The following is a 13011-nucleotide window of genomic DNA, read 5'->3' as shown; positions in this document are numbered from 1 at the left end:
CATTATTTCTCTCTCTCTCTCTCTTTCTCACTCTTGGCCACTTAGAGTTTTCTTGGAGCACTCTAGTTTGGAGCAAAGGCAAGGGAAAGCAAGGAAAGGAAAGGAAAATCAAGCAAGGATCAAGGAAAGGAAAGCATGATCAAGCAACTTTAGTAGAAATACTTGCATGTAATATTTTGCATGTGTGATTTCCTAGCTGGTTTGGACATGCATGGCTTTGCATGTTGGTGTATGGTTCTCTTGTGGTCGGGGGCATGGTTTTTTTGGCTTATGACAATGGATTTTACCCTATCCTAACATTTTTCCAGATGCCATTGTACGTTGGGATGTTATTCCATTTTTGAGCTTTGTAATTGCCGGGGATTTCAGAATCCAGGGCGAAGGTGGTCTCAAGGTTCATTCCCAAAGGCCTAGGAATCCCTTGACCTGTTTTGGCAAGATACACGATAAAGCCTGAGGGAGCAGTCTCGGTTTAGGGCCTAGTGATCTGGGTTTGGATTGCGGTAAATCCTGAGAGACAAGGAGACAAAAAATTCCTCAAGGATAGTGTTGGATTTCATATGGAATTCCAAGTTCTATTCGGTTGTGATCGGAGCACCGGTTTTGCTATGATCACGGTTTGATGAGGGTGGAGTTGGTTTAACCTTTGGATTCCATTGATTGTTCTTGGATTGGTTTTTCTATGAGATCCCACATTCATGTTTGGAATATGGAACAGGGGTGATTGGCTAAAAGAGAGATTTGGTTTAGCCATGTCTATGGTTGGATGGTACATGGAAGTCCTGAACTTGATTGGATTTGTATATGATTAATAAAAGAAAATTTCTCTTACTATTTCATTGATTTATATGTGGATTTAATGGTTTTTATATCAATGATATTTATATGGTTGTATGTTGGTTATAAGCATGGTTGAATGACTGTTTTATGTCATGGTTATTTCGTATATTTACTCGTAATTGTTAAATGGATGGATGCAAGACCTAATTGGGAATGTAGTAGTTCAATGGAGAAGGAGGTGATCCTTTTGGTTATGTTTCATAAGATCTTTCAGTCATTTATGTTGTGTCTTGTATCATATACCTGTAGGTTGTATTGATGCTAATTGTTTGACAGAATCTCATGTTCCGGTTGGGGATGCTCAGGCCTAGTCTTGAGGGTGATTTTTGATTGATCAGCATTGTTATCATGTTTTTAATGAATTATGGAAGTTATAACAAGTTTTGTGCAGAGGCCAGGATTCTGGGCTAGAAAAGTGGCCTAAATCCTAGGGTTGCTGGCACAAAACTGGAAATTCTGGTCCACAGTCGCTGGCAAGCAGGCTTGTGAGAGTGACTTTGGGTTGTTGGTCGCTCCCTTGCCTATAGCATGACAACGACTATGTCCTAAGAGCTGCAGAATAGCAGTGGGACCAGGGACAGGCTATCTGAATGGCTAGCTTATCTCCCGAGGGTTTTGTTCATGATGTTGGATGATTGTATGTGATGTTCCGTCGATTCCACTTCCTTATGGTGACATAGGCAGTCGAATCTGATTTTAATAACATCTCTCCTCATGTTTACCCCGGTTGGCATGGTTACTTTGGGTGGACCTGGGAGGGGGTGTTACATTGTTGTAGACAAAACAACCATAAAAATTAATATCTACAATGTTTAGGTAGGTGGCCTTATCTAAAAATGGCCTTAATGCTTCTTGGAAGAATGGTTCCAGTGAAGAATCAAGTAAGAAAACAATACGAGAATGAACTAAAAGAGGAGGTATAGAGTCATTCTCGTCCACCAAGTCAAATATGGGTATCAGATGGTAAGTATGGCATCACATATAGTAGATTTTTTCAATATATGGTATTAATCATCTATTATATCTAAAGTATAAATAGCTCATTGGAGAGGCCGATACGACAAAATATCCAAGAAATGAAAGGATAATCGACCTTACTTAGATTGTTGTGGCCTAGGCTGAGACTGGATAATGATCAAGTGAGAAAGTGGCCAGGTGGGTGGGTGAAGGGGTCATCATACCCCCAAACATGATATACTACCCCCCAATGTCTAATGACGAGGGCAGAGGGGGGAATTGATCAGGTATGCAAAGGTGGGAATGATGCCCCCCTGTTGGATACGTATGTAGCATGCTATGGACATGCCAAGTGTATTCTGAATGGTGGATTCCAAATACTTGTATGAATGTTTATAATACATAATATGGTTATGGATGATGTGTATGGATGCCATTTGTTATTGCTTGGTTATCTTCTTATGGAAAGAAGAGGTGAATATAGTAGGAGAAAGGTAATGGTGGATTTCCAATCTCTTTTGGTATTGCTTGTGTGAATCAAGAGGACTAAGTTTTTATATTCTCAAAGAGGTGTCACCATACCAAAGGATGGCTTAGGCTATAGTGAAACAATATCACATAGGCGCATTAGGGGAATTTTGAGGTCTAAAATGGGCCTCCTAAGGAAATTATAAATTAATAATGGAAACAATAAAATAAGATTAGATTACATCATCAAATTGTAGAGGGAAAAAAGAAAAAATTATTTTTTCAACTTGTATTTTCAACTTATCTTCCTATGGGTTTGCTAAAATTTCAAGTGGAAACACTCGTTGGATGCAAAATTTGTTTCCTCGTCCAATGAGTAGCCATGTTGCATACTTTTGATGGACCCTACTTCAAGAAAAATGAGAAATACATGAAAAACGTTATTGTAATCATGTTTTTTCATGCATTTCGCATTTTTCGTGTAGAATGGTACATTGAAAGTATGCAAAATGGGTGCTCCTTGGATGAGGAATTAAATTTTGCATACAACAAGTACTCCCACTCGAAATTTGAGTAAAACCTTAGTGAGATTAGTTGAAAATATGAGTTGAAAAAGTAGTTTTATTATTTTATTATTTTTTAATCTTTTTACTTGTTTACTCAAAAAATAGTGAATCATCCCCCATGGTTGACATCATCATCTTGAATCCTATTGGTTCCTATAATGTTTATTTTGGTTGTACATTTTTCTTAGGAGGCCCATTTTAGACCTCAAAATTCCCCTAATGAAATTGGGATTCAACAAAAAGAATGTTGAAGGGACTCAGTTATTGAGGTAAGATGTAGGAATGATTAAGTGGATCATCCCCAAGGTGATTTAGAGTGATATAGTACTCGAGAAGTTATTCAAAATGGGGAAGAATAATGGTACAGGAGTTAACATTACTAGATGCACTATGAGGGTTGGGGAGAATCTCTTCTTCTGTACCCTCAAAATGGATGTCCCCATACCTTGAGTGGTAATGTAATGGCCACAAGGTGGATGTGGTTCAAATTTTTGTTTTCGAAGTAAGGGGTGCTTGAACCATTCTACTTGATTATGAATAACTCTCTAGGGTTTATCTCATTTTTCATTGTTGTTGGGCCTATTTGAGTCATCAATAGTAAGAAAGGAGTTTTTGTCTCACTTGCTAAAAAATTTACACATAACAAATGGTGATTCCATTGAGTTGAACACATATTGTTGGTGTATTTGTTGTTTTTTACTACATTTTTTTCAAGAGACTATTGTTTTTGCATTTTTGTTTGCTTTCTAAAGGTTACGTGTACCAATCGAACAAGAGATTTAAAGATTTAGTGAAACCCTAGGACCAAAAGTGCAAAGGGTGCCAATGCACTTTTCAGGAGGTTTTGTGTGGTAGCCAATACGGATTTCAAGTTGTTTTCTGTACTCCAATGTAGGATCACAACTTGAATTTTTTTAATGTTTTGTAGTATTTTTTGTAGTTTTCTTGTTCTGTATTTCTATTAGAGGGTTAGGTTACCTACTTTTATAGTTCACCTCTTGTATTTCTTGCATGTATGCTTCCCCTATAATAGTTTTATTCGTTAAACAATATATCAGTGTGTTATTTATATATGTTGGAATAGTGCCAACGAACCATAAGGAACCATACTTGTCTTAAAGTTTATAAACCTTGGTGACTATTATTAATTCTTAAAATGACAACTATAAAATGTTTGGCAATATTTTTGTAAAAATATTTAAAATCCTATGGATTTTATATACCTTCTATAAAATTTTGGTGATATTTAGAGTAAAATAGTTTATCTTACATAATTTGGGTAAATTATTTTTAGAAAAAATGGAGATTGGAATTTCTTTTTGGGACAAAAACATATGAAATTAGCCCATGGTTACAAGTAGCCCCTAAAATTTCCCTTATCGAACACGTCTATATCATGGAAAAATTGGTCCAAAAATTTGTTGAAAAAAGTGCTTTAATATCACATATGATGTGCCAAATACAAATATAAAAAGCATAGGTTATAAATGTTACTCAAATATATTGTAGAAAGAAATAGAATCACTAATACATTAGTTAATATGAATTAGAATATTTTACCTCTTTTGATATGGAAGTAATGTTTTCTTGCAAGGGGGAAACCACCAATATAGAAAACTCAAATTACAAATGATTTCCAAGATATCTTTTACGTTATTTTTACAACTTTATATAATATTTTCTATCTAATTACAAATGATTTCCGAGATATCTTTTACATTATTTTTACAACTTTATATAAAGAAGGAATTTTCTAAAGAACACTCCCTCGAGAACATTCTAAAGAAGGAATTTTCTAGTAGGTAGAAAATTCTAGTAAGCCTTCTTACTATAATTGTGTTCATATTACTACATGGGCCTTATTTACCACTGATGGCCTTCATACAGAGAAATACATAGTAATCTTCTACTTAGGAAGTTATGGCCTTAATAGTAAGACTTGATCCACATGGGTAACATGGTCTTCCAATTGTAGATTAGGATGTCTGGCCTTCATACATAGAAATACATAGTAATCTTTCTACTTAGGAAGTTATGGCCTTAATAGTAAGACTTGATCCACATGGGTAACACTGTCTTCCAATTGTAGATTAGGATGTCATTAAAAAAGACAAGGATGAAATAACATACAAATGGTTGAAAGATGTTGTTCATGAGATTTTGAAAGGTTGATGGTAAATTACATTGAGAGTAGTAAGGTGTTATATAGTCCAATATCAGGGAGATGTTTTTATGAACGAACATACGTTATATTAAAAAAAACTACATACATATCGATCTAAGAAAAATAATCCAGCCTAGATTTATCTTAAGCCTAGATCTATCAAATAATGAGGGATCAAATTTCTTAATGTGTAATTTTTTTGGTAATTTAGTATGAAGGAATTAATACATAACATGGAATTAAATTATTAAAAAAACTACACATTAAGAAATTTGATCCCTCTCAATACTTAATGGATCTAAGTTTAAGAAGGATCCAAGTTGGTTTATTATTTTTAGATGTTGTCACACACACAGACACACACACATATGTATGTATGTATGTATGTCGTTATTTATTATTTATTTAATGTTTTAATATAACATTATGTTCGTTCGTGACAATATCTCCCCCATACCGGGTTGTAGGACACCTCACAACTCTTGGCGCAATAAGCATAAGTATAATTTACACATATTTAAAACTTTATTATTTAGACGTTGGTTTAAAGAATATAAGTTTCAAATATTATAGTAAATAGTATTGTAAAGATGTTTAAGTATTCAAGAGTTAATATATAAATTTAAATGTAAAAATAAGAGAAGAAAGAATTTTTTTTTTTGTCTTCTTGATCTTAAATTCTTCCATGGAAATGAAAGCTTATTTTAAAACATCATCACTAAATAATGGAATATGTTCAAAAGTATTAACATGTCCTTAAAGTCCATAGAGACAAAATTGACATTCTAAGTGACTAGTTTGAAGATTTCTTACAATCCTATAAAGTTATTATGAGTTTCAATATGTTGTTTAATAAGCAATCTACTATTTTACATACAAGTAAATCTATGTGCCAACCAATCCTCCATCAACTCTAACAATTCTAAGATATCGTCCATCTCAAATATCAATTAACTCTCATCAATAATCTTGATACCAAATGTCTCTTCTTCTATCAAGTGGTTCTTCTTCTTTAAATTACTTAAAAATCCAATATTAATATTTTGGTTTCATCACCATTTTCTTTAATTTTGACAATAAAAATTAGACTAAATCTCTCCTAATAAAAATAATATAGACTAAGATAATATCCTATATTTTATTTTGTAAAAATAATCTAAATTTTAAATAAATTTTTACAATACTATTTATCCTTTAAAGTAAATCTACCCAATTTTGATTTAACCAATTTTCAAAAGCTTTAAACATATATAAATTCTCTTTATAATTATTTACTCCTTCGTGCCCATAGTAACATGATTTATATATTGTAATAGTGAAGAGTGAATCCATATGGAAAAATATTGAATGAAAATGGTGTGATCTCCCCACACCCAAGTAAAGCTTTAAGGCTTTGGTTATCTACTCCATAATGGTAAGATAGCTTCATAGTTATCTACTCCACAATTGAATTATTTATATAATGTAAGACAAAGGATAGTGGGACTAGATAAAGTAATGCTAGTTGGAGATGTTGGGAAACCAAGCCCACTTTATCACTATCACTATCTTGACCTAGACTCACTAACATGTAAATCAAATTCATTACATGCAACTAATGTATGACTAACTTACAAAAGTGTTTAATTCCATGCCCCACCGCAACTCGAGGTCAAAGGGTGGACATTCTTCCTCGCAGTCTATATTTTAGAGATTTTCTTCCGACCAATGCGGGGTTGCTCTCCCACTCCAAATAACGGTGCTGGGCACGAATTTGGCAGCACTCCTACTCTCTAAAAGGCTAGAAACAATGAAGGACTATTAAACTATGAAAACTGGTCTGCCTTAAACAGTAGTTGATACCCCATGCAATTGAAAAATATTGTTGTCATGTTATTTACAATATGTGAGTTGAAATTTATCCAATGGGAACAATGTCCATTTCTCTTTTTGCAATCTGGTGCATTCAAGCAAACCTATCCGACTTCCATCTCATGAATCCAATAAATACACCAATCCCATGTTCAAAAATCCTTAGTACCCATGTTTAAAAAATCTCTGGTTTTAAGAGTCTATTGAGGATGTTGCTTGAACAGGTACTTGCAGAGCTCTGCATAGAGGATGCAGATGTTGAGGGAAGCATAGAGGATGTGGAAATTGAGAAAAATTTAAAGCCCTGCATAGAGGATAGATATGTTGAGGAAAACGAGGACCCAATTGAACTGGATGGCGAGCTTCTGCCTTCCTCTCCCTTTAGAGCTCATGCTGCAGTCCCATTTCTGTGGGAAGAAATCCCAGGGAAGCCCAAAAAAAATTTCAGAAATGACCCAAGTCCCCTCTCAGATCCACCCCATGTCAAAGTTGCTGCTGCTGCTTCAGTTCCATTCAAGTGGGAAGAGAAGCCTGGATTGCCCAAGGTCTTACCAAAACAAGGCCCATATGTGGCTCTCACTTTGCCTCCTCACAGACAAAAAATCCCACTTTCACATATGGGGGCTGCTGCTGCTGGAACTAATTCTGCTAAGGGACAGCCATCAAAGCTCAAAGGCATTTTTTCTACCAGACTCGTTGAGCTCATCAAGCCCTCTGCACCTCCCAAGTACACAGAGAAATCAGAGGCAAATGAAGCACAAGAGCTGGTCTTAAGCCCATGTAAAGGCTCTGATGGAGATGATGAGATGTTTGAGCTTGATCTCAGTGCTTTTGCTTTCAATGGGGTTAGAGAACCCCATTCCAGCAGAAGAGAAACTGTCTCAGAATTGTCCAAATTCTCTGAATTGAGATCTTCCAGAGGCGGCAGGAGTTCAGATTCTGCACCCGCTTTGCTGGCAAACTGTCTTCTGACCATGATGGAGATGTCCCAAGCAGTTCCTGTGGAGGATATATCAGAGCCCAATATGACATTGCCTTTATTGGTCTCCGTGGCTGGCTCCAAAGATGATGGAGGGGCTGATATATTGGACAATCACAAGACCCATCCTAACGATTCCAGTGAATACTACCTTGAACGCCAGAGCTTTGATTCCATCCAGACTGCAAGCCCGCATAGAGAAGCTTCACCAATTGTGGCATGGAATGAATCTGATTCCTTGAGTCTATAAGATGGGGAGAAAGGGACCTGATCAGCTCTGATGAGGTAAGCAGGACTAGTCGTATTGACACCCCCTGCCTTGAATTGGGCATTGCAAGCGAACTTGAGAAAAACCAAGTTAAAAGAAATGACATGAATGGATACGACTCCTGCTCTTCTCCAATGGGGTCTACTTTTGTCTTTGTTACAGGAGGAACATCTGGTTCCTCCACTGTACCTTCCCATGTTAAGATTTCGGCATCCTCTGTGCAAGGCGCTAACAGCATTTCTGGTCTCGACACAGCCGCATCTGGGACTGGTCCTGAATCGAGCAGCAGTTCAGAGAGCAATGATTGCTTTGCAAAAAATATTGGGTCTCCAGGCAATGATTTAAGCAGCAGTTCAGAGAGCAATGACTGCTTTGCAAAAGATATTGGGCCTCCAGGCAATGATTCAGGCAGCAATTCAGAGAGCAACGCCTGCTTTGCAAATACAAATGGGCATCCAGTCAATAATCCCAGTCATTTTCAGCAAGGGTCAAGTCTTGATGCAGAGATGGAGGAGACTGTGCCAGCCGTGTTTGGTGCAGATTTCCAAAAGCATTCCAGGAAACCTTCATTTAGCGCGAGGAAGCTAGCCTTATGCATGGTAATCTTTTCATGAAATTGGCTTTCTGATAAATTTGTTTTTCAGACAGCTTGATTTTTCCTGTTGCTTTTTGAAAGAATATTTTTTTAGTAGGAATTTCACTTTTGATTGATCCCTAGGGAGGTTCTAACCCCAACTCCACATCTACACACTCAAAATCACCTTTATGACTGTGGCTACTAGATGAAGCTTTTCACAATCTTTTTTTTAAGCAATCATACTGCATCTAGCTTTTCTCTCCAGTCAGATGAAGTACCTTAAATTGAACACTGAATCACCATATAATTTGAAATCAAGAATAGTCTTCCCTGAACTTAGGAAGTTCCCTATATATTATTTATACCCAATGGTGATTGCATTTATATAGATCTGTTCTCTAAATTTCAGTGGCCTGACTGCATTGTAGATTTCTCCCTGACATTTTAGAGTCTGCCCTCATGAAAATGTTATGTATATTGAACTAAACAAATTGTTCCATTGGAGTATCATCTACCCTTCTATAGCTGCTATTGCTTAGATTTTTATTTCTGTTATGTTATGGTTTTCATGACAATTACTTATTTAGATGCCATTATCATTTCCCCTCAGGCAATTATGGTTGCTTGGTCTGGTTATCTATTTAGTGTTGTTATCAGCTTACCTTTGCCATTATTGCTAATGAGGACCACCCAATAAATTCAGTAGGGCAATGGCTCTCAAAGAAAAAATCCAGAGGAATAAAACTTCCCCTTGTTCCCCTGACATGAATAAGGAACAATAAGAACTGATCGTTGATGGCATTTGTGATGACAGGAAATGAAAAGGAGCATGATTAACTGTTGTTCTCCGGGCCCAACCCCTTCAGTACACTGCTGTCGTGGGGGTATTCCAACAGCCCATACCATCAGTTGCTTCAAAACTGGTGACAATCACATACCCAATTGCTTCAAAGCTGGAGACAATTACATTCCCAACTGCTCTATCTCGAGGTAAATATATATATATACAGAACAGTTCTTTTTTATATCAGATAATCAATATATGAATTTGAGGAAGTCTTGTTATTACTATGGCAGCTCACATGTTCTGTTTTCTTGTGGCAATGGCAGCTGCCATGGAGGGAAGTGGATTAAACATGAAAATTCTGAAAATTCCTATGCTACATCGGATGGAATGGGCCAGTACAGACCTCCCAGGCCACATTCAGAATGAGAGGGCCGGCCTTAAACTTCTCAGCCTCGAAACCAATTGCAATGACAATTGCTGCCATTTAACCTTCATGAAAGGGTTCTATGTGCAAAATGTGTTCTTTCAGTAATGTAATCCCCAATAAATCAATTGTTTTAAAAATCATTAAGGCATTCGTGTCTATATATTAGGTTCTATGATAATTCATGTAAATTTTTGTATTTAATATTTGTAAATACAGAATTGTTATGTGAACATACTAATCGAGATTTTCTCCAGTGTTGGGTAGTCTAACTTGCAGATGAATGATTTTTTTTCATTAAATTTGTATGAAATAATTTCAAGACTGATATTTTATTGCTTAAAATATTTTTTAATGTATAAATGGATTCAATATCTTGAAAATCTTTTAAACACTCTAATTCTATATTAAACAATTTAATTAATTAAAATTAATCAAAAAAATGTTTTGAAAAAAAACATTTTATCTATTAATTTCTCCTCTTAATTATAACATACATAAAGCGAGCTTTTTCAAAAATAAAAAAACCTATCTAAATCGAAATAAATAAATAATATAAATAAATAAATTTCAATATTAAATCAAATATATGTACTACTAGTGAAATAAATCAAAACATAGTGATAACAAAGATGAGAATTCTAAATATTTATATTGGATAGTGATAACAAAGAGGAGAATTCTAAATATTTATAATGATTTTTTTTTCAGCACGAAAAAAACGGTATTTGTATTAATAAGAGGAAAATATGATACCTACAATATACCAGCCCTTTCCAGGAACTGAGTATTTAACAAAGATAGGAACAAAGATAGATCCAAAAAAATTGCAAGAATTTGATGACAAGGTCTCTATACCGTCCAAAAAGCTGTTAGAATACAAAATAGAAACCCCCCTAATTGTAAGATGAACACTTTCTTCTGGAGAATATTTATAATGATTTTATATATATGAGTTTTATATATTGGTTACATATTTAATTTTATTGTAATTTTAAAATTATATTAGTTATAATAGATGATGACTAATGTTTACTAAGATTTATATTATTAGACATTAATCATAATTATTTCATATTTTATTAGTAGGTGGAATGTGTAAGTGTAATGTAACAAAGTATGTAAACATTTTACATGTCAGTGCAATTAAATAATAATAAAAGATTAAAAGTAATATAGAGTAATGTGAAAGAGATCTTGTAATATGTTGCTATGTTATGTTATCTAAATATTTTTTTATTAATCAACAATAAAATATTATTTTCTAATTTTATATGTAGATATTAAAATTATCTAATAAAATTTTATATTCCATATTTAATTATATTATATTTAAATGGTATATTTAAGATTTATTTAATTATATAGTGTGAAAATACAATTTATATAGTATTTATTTATGTTAAAAAATGCATGTCTTAATGAATTAATAAGTACAAATAATTTTCTTTAGATAATAAAAAAATCTCTTGTTATATATTATTTATTATTTTTATGATCTTACTTCACATCCCCTATATGTTATTGATAGTTTCATGTAATAATAATACTAAGACATTATTAATTTTTTTGATTTTTTAATTCAATAAATGTTTTATTTTTTGTTAGCTATAGTAACAAGTATAGATCCATTTTAACTTAGGATCTATTAAGCCTTTAGAGATCAAATCTCTTGAAATGCAAACCTCTTTTTTAGTGCAAAAATTGAGAAAATAATTATACCTTTGAGAGATGAGTTAAGATGGATCTACATTGGTTTATATATATATATATAATTTCACTGAGACAAAATGTTTTAATTAATAATTTAATTTTTATTTCTATATAATTTGACCAAATCAAAATGTTTAGATAACATAACATAACAACACATTGAAACATCTCTTCCATACTGCTCTTATTACTTTTAACCTTTTATTATTATTTAATTGAGTTGACATGTAAAAATATGAATTCCCCCAATGGGGGTGAACAAGCAATAGGTCAACTGGCCTCAGGGCTTCCCCATCTCGCACGTGGCAAACATGCTCTTCGTTTTAATAGGCATTAATCGGTGTGAGGTGTGGCCTACAAAGTATCTAGAGGTGGTGGGTTTTGTTATGATGTTGCTCAGTGGCACTTAGAAGGTTGATGTGAACTGGGAGATGAACAATGGGTGAGGGGTTGCTAAGCAGGCTCGCTCTAGGAGCTGAACGGGCGACAACAAACAATGATGGGATTTTATGCAGGAACTTGTGTACTGAACAACTCTTAGCATTTATTTGGGACCCGAAGCACACTTGGTTTTCCCAGCAGACCTCCTTCTCTAGCTCGTCTTTGCGATTGTAACCAACAACTCCTGTCAGTGGTAGAAGCCTCTGTCATGTTTTCCATTCTTTGGCATTCAAGTACTCTTTCCTTTCTGGCTATGGTTTTGTTATAAGTCCTTCGTTTTTATAATGTTAAGATCTTGGTTGTAGTTGTGGGGATTTTTGTTCTTGAGGAATTGGGTTCTCAGGTTGTGGCCAACCCTATGGGTCATGTATGTTGCAAGGTCGTTCTCTCGTCTCTCTAGGTTGTGGTGGAGGTTGGGTGTCCAATGATTTTCAGGTTGGAAAGTCTCTCTGTGCTAGGGGTCTATTTACTTTCTGTTGTTTACTAGTTAGAGAGGCCTTTAGTCCAACCCCACCCTAGATTTGGTTATTCATGTATGTTGTCTCAGTGTTCAAGACAAGTCTAATTGATGCCTGGTTGGTTGCGAAGTGTTGTCTAGTAGGGAATTTTGGTTAGGGTGGGGAAGAATTTCAAGTTTCATAATCCTTCTTATTGTTTGGGAGAGCAGCTTGGGCTCGGTCAAGAATTTCACCACCCTTGATTGTTGTGGGGTCTATTGAGCATTGGAGTTACTCTTTCTTCCTCTCAGTCTGGTCTACGGGTCTCTGTTCTAGGTTCTTGTGGGTGGTGTTACCGCAGGGGGTTGGCGAAAAATTTGTGTTCCAGGTCTGGATATTCATGTGTATACAGATATGCCTCGGTAAAGAAGTCGACCCCATAGAGGAGGCAGTCATTAAGGGCATGCAACGCATAGAGCAGTCAGCAAAAATTTTCTTAATGCAGACTCAGTGAGTGTGAACGAGAGGGGGAAGTATCC

General features: G+C 35.0%; 1 protein-coding gene across 1 annotated transcript; it reads left to right on the top strand.

Annotated features, from left to right (window-relative positions):
* The first annotated feature begins 8082 nt into the window (after positions 1 to 8082).
* LOC149220062 (uncharacterized) lies at positions 8083 to 9963 on the top strand. Its single transcript, XM_089382718.1, has 3 exons — positions 8083 to 8692; positions 9485 to 9660; positions 9781 to 9963. The coding sequence occupies exons 1-3, from the start codon at positions 8198 to 8200 to the stop codon at positions 9881 to 9883; spliced, it is 774 nt and encodes a 257-aa protein (XP_089238844.1). The 5' UTR covers positions 8083 to 8197; the 3' UTR covers positions 9884 to 9963.
* The last annotated feature ends 3048 nt before the right edge of the window (positions 9964 to 13011 follow it).

The sequence above is a fragment of the Pinus tabuliformis genome, chromosome Q (assembly GCF_031772625.1).
Source record: "Pinus tabuliformis cultivar Carrire ecotype Pingquan chromosome Q, CPIR1, whole genome shotgun sequence".
NCBI classification, from domain to species: domain Eukaryota; kingdom Viridiplantae; phylum Streptophyta; class Pinopsida; order Pinales; family Pinaceae; genus Pinus; species Pinus tabuliformis.
The sequence above is the reverse complement of the archived record's forward strand: the minus strand, read 5'-3'. Positions and strand labels throughout refer to the sequence as shown.

What these genes read in the sequence shown, in the direction of transcription:
- LOC149220062 (XM_089382718.1), top strand. Translation starts at nt 8,198, where the DNA reads ATGAATGGATACGACTCCTGCTCTTCTCCAATGGGGTCTACTTTTGTC. An exon ending in GGAAGCTAGCCTTATGCATG is followed by an intron (nt 8,693 to 9,484) that starts GTAATCTTTTCA and finishes TTGTGATGACAG; the next exon opens with GAAATGAAAAGGAGCATGAT. An exon ending in CCCAACTGCTCTATCTCGAG is followed by an intron (nt 9,661 to 9,780) that starts GTAAATATATAT and finishes TGGCAATGGCAG; the next exon opens with CTGCCATGGAGGGAAGTGGA.